This window comes from Salvelinus alpinus, chromosome 1 (assembly GCF_045679555.1).
Source record: "Salvelinus alpinus chromosome 1, SLU_Salpinus.1, whole genome shotgun sequence".
In the NCBI taxonomy this organism is placed as follows: Eukaryota; Metazoa; Chordata; class Actinopteri; order Salmoniformes; family Salmonidae; genus Salvelinus; species Salvelinus alpinus.
Window position 1 is genome coordinate 41,411,227 of NC_092086.1, and position 8,376 is coordinate 41,419,602.

The 8,376-nt window shown below is 44.3% G+C and overlaps 1 protein-coding gene across 1 annotated transcript; it reads right to left on the reverse strand.

Moving 5' to 3' along the window:
• Positions 1 to 611: 611 nt before the first annotated feature.
• LOC139532871 (transcription activator BRG1-like) lies at positions 612 to 6,555 on the reverse strand. Its single transcript, XM_071331052.1, has 5 exons — positions 6,385 to 6,555; positions 6,083 to 6,203; positions 4,381 to 4,806; positions 4,034 to 4,132; positions 612 to 3,763 (listed from the first exon to the last, which is right to left on the reverse strand). Exons 1-5 carry the CDS (start codon positions 6,553 to 6,555, stop codon positions 2,673 to 2,675), a joined length of 1,908 nt encoding a protein of 635 aa, XP_071187153.1. The 3' UTR covers positions 612 to 2,672.
• Between the last annotated feature and the right edge of the window lie 1,821 nt (positions 6,556 to 8,376).

Below are 8,376 nucleotides of genomic sequence, written 5' to 3' on the forward strand. Positions count from 1 at the left end.
CAAGCTGTAGAGATTCACCTAGCTGACTGAAACTTCACTGTTGTAGGCATAATACAGCTAGTGTTATCTAGACTCGTGCTGGCAAACAAATCCATGACATTAGCTACTGAAATGTGAAGTAAACTCAACTGAGTAAGAGAATGGAGACTTAACTTGAAAACATGCAGGATAACTCTTTCCGGTTTCTCCGGCTTCAATTTATTTATTTTTGTACACTGTGTTATGCTTGTTCGTGTAGCACTCCTCACAGGCCGTTTGGTGTACGTTTTTTTTTGACGGTGAGATGAAACTGCCCTAACTCTGAAAGGTATTATTGTATGTCAGAATTGCAACACAAGATTTGTTCAAGCCTAAAATGTTAGTCCGTAATCGTAACATGGTGTTTCTATGTTCACAGATTAAATTTCACGTTTACGTTTTACGCATGGCTTTTCTTACCATCCTAACAATTTATGTATGGATTTTCTTACGATCCTAACGATACGTATGTTCAACCTTTTGGCAGCTATCTGGCTCCATAGAAAAACTGCGACATTTACCTGAATCTCACTCTGCAAGTAGCACTGCTGGCTAATTTGAAAAATCAGTTAATCAATCAATCAATAATACTCTTAGCAAAAAATGTTATTTAATTTACAATCTGTGGAAACTATGAGAATAGAAAGGTTCCGAACTTTTGTGAAACATCACAGTACAGTTGAAAAATATATGGCAAATAGACATCAAAACTGGATGGTGTTCAGAGATGGATGGGAGGGGTTGAGAGGAGCTGAAGGGTGGGACTAAAAATAACAAAAAAACAAGATAACTAAAGTAAAATGTATTGTGTCCGTAAAATGTACAGGATATAGTATGTATAAGCTGTAAGTAAAAGCCTAAGTGTTGTTGTCCATTAGTTTAATCCAATTAGGGGAGGGGTGGTAGGGTTATGGGAAAATAATAAATGGACAATATATATAACAAAAATTCAAGGGTTTTTCTTTATTTTTACTATTCATTGTAGAATAATAGTGAAGACATCAAAACTATGAAATAACACATGAAATCATGTAGTAACCAAAAAAGTGTTAAACAAATCAAAATATGTAATATTTTTCAGAGTAGCCACCCTTTGCCTTGATGACAGCTTTACACACTCTTGGCATTCTCTCAACCAGCTTCATGAGGTAGTCACCTGGAATGCTTTTCCAACAGTCTTGAAGGAGTTCCCACATATGCTGAGCACTTGTTGGCTGCTTTTCTTCACTCTGCGGTCCAACTCATCCCAAACCATCTCAATTGGTTTGAGGTTGGGTGATTGTGGAGGCCAGGTCATCTGATGCAGCACTCCATCACTCTCCTTCTTGGTCAACTAGACCTTACACAGCCTGAAGGTGTGTTGGTTCATTGTCCTGTTGAAAAACAAATGATAGTCCCCTTAAGCGCAAACCAGATGGAATGGCGTATCGCTGAAGAATGCTGTCGTAGCCATGCTGATTAAGTGTGCCTTGAATTCTAAATAAATCACAGTGTCACCAGCAAAGCACCCCCACATCATCACACCACCTCCTCCATGCTTCACAGTGGGAACCACACATGCAAAGATCATCCGTTCACCTACTCTGCATCTCCCAAAGACACGGCGGTTGGAACCACAAATCTAAAATTTGGACTCATCAGACCAAAGGACAGATTTCCAAGGTCTAATGTCCATTGCTCGTGTTTCTTGGCCCAAGCAAGTCGCTTCTTCTTATTGGTGTCTTTTAGTAGTGGTTTCTTTGCAGCAGTTTGACCATGAAGGCCTGATTCACGCCGTCTCCTCTGAACAGTTGATGTTGAGATGTCTGTTACTTGAACTCTGTGAAACATTTATATGGGCTGCAATCTGAGGTACAGTTAATTGCTGACTGGTAACTGTAATGAACGTATCCTCTGCGTCAGAGGTAACTCTGGGTCTTCCTTTCCTGTGGCGGTCCTCATGAGAGCCAGTTTCATCATAGCACTTGATGGTTTTTGCAACGGCACTTAAAGAAACGTTCAAAGTTCTTGACATTTTCCAGATTGACTGACCTTCATGTCTTAAAGTAAATATGGTCTATCGTTTCTCTTTGCTTATTTGAGCTGTTCTTACCATAATATGGACTTGGTATTTTACCAAATAGGGCTATCTTCTCTATACCACCCTGACCTTGTCACAACACAACTGATTGGCTCAAGCGCATTAAGGAAATAAATTCCACAAACTAACTTTATCAAGGCACACCTGTTAATTGAAATGCATTTCAGGTGACTACCTCATGAAGCTGGTTGAGAGAATGCCAAGAATGTGAAAAGCTGTCATCAAGGAAAAGGGTGGCTACTTTGAAGAATCTCAATTATAAAATATATTTTGATTTGTTTAACACTTTTTTGGTTACTACATGATTCCATAAGTGTTATTTCATAGTTTAAGTCTATACTATTATTCTACAATGTAGAAAATAGTAAAAAAAAAAAAAAAAAAAAACTCAAACAAGTAGGTGTGTCTAAACTTTTGACTGGTACTGTATATATATATATATATACAGCCAAAAAATATGTGTGGGATTGGAAATGATGCAGATATTTACACTAATAGAAGCCACAATCTATCTGCAACATTTGAGCTGATCTAACCCCCCTCTTTGAACATATAATTCCAAAAATCATGGGCATTAATATGGAGTTGGTCCCCCATTTGCTGCTATAACAGCCTCAACTCTTCTGGGAAGGCTTTCCACTAGATGTTGGAACATTGCTGCGGGGACTTGCTTCCATTCAGCCATAAGAGCATTAGTGAGATCGGGCACTGATGTTGGGCGATTAGGCCTGGCTCGCAGTCTGCGTTCCAATTCATCCCAAAGGTGTTCGATGGGGTTGAGGTCAGGGCTCTGTGCAGGCCAGTCAAGTTCTTCCACACCAATCTCGGTAAACCATTTCTGTATGGACCTCGCTTTGTGCATGGGGCCATTGTCATGCTGAAACAGGAAAGGGCCTTCCCCAAACTGTTGCCACAAAGTTGGAAGCACAGAATCGTCTAGAATGTCATTGTATGCTGTAGCGTTAAGATTTCCCTTCACTGGAACTAAGGGGCCTAACCCGAACCATGAAAAACATCCCCAGACCATTATTCCTCCTCCACCAAACTTTACAGTTGGCACTATGCATTCGGTCAGGTAGCTTTCTCCTGGCATCCGCCAAAGCCAGATTCGTCCGTCAGACTGCCAGATGGTGAAGCGTGATTCATCACTCCAGAGAACGCGTTTCCACTGCTCCAGAGTCCAATGGCGGCGAGCTTTACACCACTCCAGCCGACGCTTGGCATTGCGCATGGTGATCTTAGGCTTGTGTGCGGCTGCTCGGCCATGGAAACCCATTTCATGAAGCTCCCGACGAACAGTTCTTGTGCTGACGTTGCTTCCAGAGGCAGTTTGAAACTCGGTAGTGAGTGTTGGAACGGAGGACAGATGATTTTTACTCGCTACGCGCCTCAGCACTCGAGCCTGCAGCCTGTACTCTCTCTCCTGGAGGATCTCCACTGGGTCCAGACCACGGGGCTTCTGGATGGGCGTGATGCGGTTCTGTTTCTGGTGCAGCACCATGGGCAAGGGCTGGGGGGGCTGCCCAGGGGATTGGGTCTGGGGGGGCATGACCGGGGAGGCAGTAAGGGGCACGGAGGGGGGAGCAGGGGAGGGTCTGCCAGTGGGCTGAGGGGGAATCAGCTTCTGGGGGGCACTGGATGGAGCAGCAGCATTCACCATGGGCCCTAGAACATACGGCATTGAAAGAGTTATTAGTTCTACCATTGATTCCACAGTGTAATGATTATCTGTTCAATATGCGTGTATTCCTTGTTTAATTTAACTAGGCAAGTCAGTTAAGAACAAATTCTTATTTACAATGACAGCCTACCCTTGTGATAGGTCTGGTGAAATTATCAGCACAGGAAAGAGAAGAACATGGACTAAAAACACTACAGACTAGTGCCCTCTCACACACAGGTGAATCACTGCCCAGGGGTCAAGCTGAGGCTCACCTTCGGGCCATTGTTTAGGGGGTCCATTGGTGGGCTGTCCCTGCATACCAGGGGGAACACCTGAGGGTCCTGGAGGAGGCATGTTTGGGCCTACCATTCCTGCAAGATGACATTAGATATGATCAGACACTACCTGGGCATTCATGCCTACTGAAGTCTAGTTAACGTAGAAAATGGTGCCTGAGCCGAGAGCACGTGTTTAAGTTTCACCACCAGGGGTCCCTGTTCAGCATTCAATTTTTTTAGTTTTTTGTTTGAGATGGACAGCATTTGTGTGTCATTCATAGGGTTGCAAAACTTATTAACAGACTGTGTAGCATAAACTTGCATGTGCCCACCCCACTCACCAAGTTGTCTGTTGTAGTTTGCTGGTGGATGTCCAGGCCCCGCCCCAGGCCCAGAGGAAGGTGGCATGTTGGGCATCCCTGGCTGCTGCTGCATCCCTGGCATGGGCCTCTTGCCCTGCACAGCCATCTGCAGGTGGTCTGGCAGGGGCTGGCTGCGGTCCAGCATCTTGTAGGCCATGATCTGGGCCCTGAGCTGGTGCCGCTGGTTTTGGTTGAAGGGGGTGGGTCCACCCGGCCCAACCCCGCCTGGCCCAGAACTACCACTCGGACCTGGGACCCCAACGAGGTTCTGCTGGCCCATGGACTGGGGGTCACCGCCCTCCATGGGGACACCTGGGCCAGAGTGCATCATGGGGCCGGGGGGAGGGCCGTTGGCTGGCACAGGGCTGGGAGAGTGCTCAGAACCCCCCAGTGGAGAGGGGTAGCCTGGGGAGGAGACAACAGCACAGGTGAGAAAAGTCATCTTCCCTGGGAATGGTAGGGCATGAAATGGTGGCGAAATGGATGCTAAGAGACCAGAATAAATATTAACCAAATCCAGACTGGTATTATGAGCTGGACTGGTGATACAAACACTTTACAAATCAGTCTCTAACAGACATCAAATCAAATGTATTTATATATCCCTTCTTACATCAGCTGATATATCAAAGTGCTGTACAGAAACCCAGCCTAAAACCCTAAACAGCAAGTAATGCAGGTGTAGAAGCACAGTGGCTAGAAAAAACTCCCTAGAAAGGCCAAAACCTAGGAAGAAACCTAGAGGAACCAGGCTATGAGGGGTGGCCGGTCCTCTTCTGGCTGTGCCGGGTGGAGATTATAACAGAACATGGCCAAGATGTTCAAATGTTCATAAATGACCAGCATGGTCAAATAATAATAATCACAGCAGTTGTCGAGGGTACAACAAGTCAGCACCTCAGGAGCATCAGTAAGCCAGTGACTCAGCCCCTGTAATAGGGTTAGAGGCATTCGTCACATGCACACATTACAGCTGAGCCTCGCTCTCTGTACATATTACCTCAATACCCCTGCACATTGACTCTGTACCAGTACCCACTGTATATAGCCCCGCTATTGTTATTTACTGCTGCCCTTTATTATTTGTTAATCTTATCTCTTACTTTATTTTATATAAAGGTATTTTCTTAAAACTGTCTTGTTGGTTAAGGGCTTGTAAGTAAGCAATTCACTGTAAGGTCTACACCTGTTGTATTCAGCGCATGTGACGAATACAATTTGAGTTGTCACCAGTCAATACAGGATAGAAGAGTGAACAGAAAAACACCCTCTCCTGTGTTACAGTATTTCAACAGCCCCTCAGTCTCCCTGTCCCTCTCTCCTTGGTGACTGAGTAGTTTGGTAGCAGACAGCTACCACTGTCATTGTCTGAAAGGGGAAGCCTCATGCCCCGCCCCTCCACTGAGCGTCTGCTGCTCACGCTACCCAACAAAACGACAGAAGTGAAAGAGGAGAAACTAGCTGGTTGAGTTCACAGTACAAGTGCACACAAGTCTACACGAGTTAGCATTCTCTTTTCAGCTAATCAGCTTTAAAAACAATTGTGCTTAACTCTAAAATCATAAGCACCATATTTAGATCATATGGAAAGCTAATAAGTTAACCTTTTGTGTAAAGCTCCTTCAATAACAGAGTCAATGTTTCCTCTATCCAATCTAATCAGTACCCCATGGTATGGTACCTTGGGAATGTTGAGGGGTTCCCATTCCAATGTGGCCTCCACCTGGTCTCATGCCCATGCTCTTCATTGGTCCATAGCGAGGGTCATCAGACATGCCCTTCTCCTGCATGCCTTCCATAGGCTGGGAGAAGACAACACACATTAATACATTGACATAAGCATGTCCTACTTAGATAGCACATACATTTCTTAGGTACAGTAAAGGAAGAATAGATTAATGCAAAAAAAGTATAATGAAATGGTACTGCAGACCATAGCAGACATTTTACATACATTACAGTTATGCCCATTTTCTGTCTTACTTTGTGCATCTGATGCATATTCTCCTGAGGATATCCTGAGGGCCCCTGTTGTGGGTGGGAGTGTCCAGAGGCTGGGGAAGGGCTGGGGCCCATGGCTCCTGGAGAAGGCCCCGGTCTTGGAGACGGGCCCAGCCTAGGCGTCCCTCCCATGGGGGGGTCCGGGGTGGACATTTCTCAGGTGAGCCCGAGAATGTGACAGCGCCAAGCTCCACTCTGCAGAGGACAAACGACAGATGAGATACTGACCACTATTTACAACAAACCAACCCAGCAGTGGGGAGTAAAATGGTATGTGTACTAGTGACGGGGGGGATTGATACCGTTACATATCGGGATACTGTTGACGATATATTGTATCGTTTTGACAATATTGCATTAGTTGGCTGTACCTAGGGTTGCAAACTTTCTGGTAAATTTCCAGCATTTTTTCCACGGAAGTTAAGCCCTGGAATTTGGGGAATTTTGCTTAAATTCATCAAAAAAGTTTGCTTAAAACAGTGAACCTTTTTTGTGGGATACGTGGCAATTCTAGGTCTTGTGGCATATTTTGGTTAACCTATCCCCAATTCAATGGAATTGCAACCCTCTGCATGCACAGTGCATTCTTCCATCACATGTACAGCTGATTCTCAAGATCTTGCACACTAATGAGATGCTATTCAGCCCACACTACTACACTGTCTGAGCTAAGGACTACATGTTTTCTGGTAACTTTTGAATACAATATTGGGTGGGGTGAATATTTTTTTAGTTAACTAGTAAATTGTAGCCTACAGAAAAGTTTGTTTAAATCATTTCTAACTTGTTAACAATTTCTGCTAGTTAGTTTTTGCTACCATGTGGGATTTAGCTTGCTTGAGCCTGCTAACTGAGGAGTGTTAATTCACCTGTTTCCATACATGTTTCATTTTAAAACATTTATCTTACAAAATGAGTTATTTAATCTAACTGCTTAACTATTTATCTGTACATGGAATTGTATTTGATTTTTTAAACAATTTTTTCCCTAATCTTTACAGGAAAATGCCACAGGCACCATCTGATGTGTGGAGACATTTCACTGCAGCTAACGTAGAAGGAAAAGTTGTGTACATTTGCAAATACTTGGCCAAATCATATGTGAAGAATGCAACAAAGATGCAGAATCATCTGGCCAAGTGCATTCGGCCAACTGGTTCACCTCTGATGCTCACAGGCAATGTGTATTGGAAGAGATTTCTGAATGTTCTTCGCACAGCATACACCCCTCCAACCAGACATGCTTTATCTACTCATTTGCTGGATGCAGAGTTCAACAGAGTTCAAGTCAAGATCAATCAAAGCATAGAGAAAGCAGACTGTATTGCAATAATCTCTGATGGGTGGTTGAATGTTCGTGGCCAAGGAATAATTAACTACATCATCTCCACCCCTCAACCAGTATTCTACAAGAGCACAGACACAAGAGACAACAGACACACCAGTCTCTACATTGCAGATGAGCGGTCATCAATGACCTTGGACAACAGAAGGTATTTGCACTGGTGACATACAATGCTGCAAACAGGAAGGCTACTTGGTCTAAAGTGGAGGAGTCCTACCCTCACATCACACCCATTGGCTGTGCTGCTCATGCATTGAATCTGCTCCGCAAGGACATCATGGCACTGAAAACAATGGATACACTCTACAAGAGAGCCAAGGAAATGGTTAGATATGTGAAGGGTCATCAAGTTATAGCAGCAATCTATCTCACCAAGCAAAGTGAGAAGAATAAGAGCACCACATTGAAGCTGCCCAGCAACACCCGTTTGGGTGGTGTTGTCATCATGTTTGACAGTTTCCTGAAGGGGAAGGAGTCTCTCCAAGAAAGGGCCATATCATAGTCTGCCGATATGGACAGCCCCATCAAGAGGATCCTCCTGGATGATGTATTTTGGGAGAGAGTGGTAAGCAGTCTGAAACATATAGCAGGATTGAGGGAGACAATGCCATCCTGTCTGATGTTCAGAC

Coding starts and splice junctions, on each gene's coding strand:
- LOC139532871 (XM_071331052.1), bottom strand. CDS start 6,555: ATGTCCACCCCGGACCCCCCCATGGGAGGGACGCCTAGGCTGGGCCCG. Junction 4,133..4,380: donor AAACTACAACAGACAACTTG/GTGAGTGGGGTG, acceptor GTCATCTTGCAG/GAATGGTAGGCCCAAACATG. Junction 3,764..4,033: donor CCCTAAACAATGGCCCGAAG/GTGAGCCTCAGC, acceptor CGTATGTTCTAG/GGCCCATGGTGAATGCTGCT.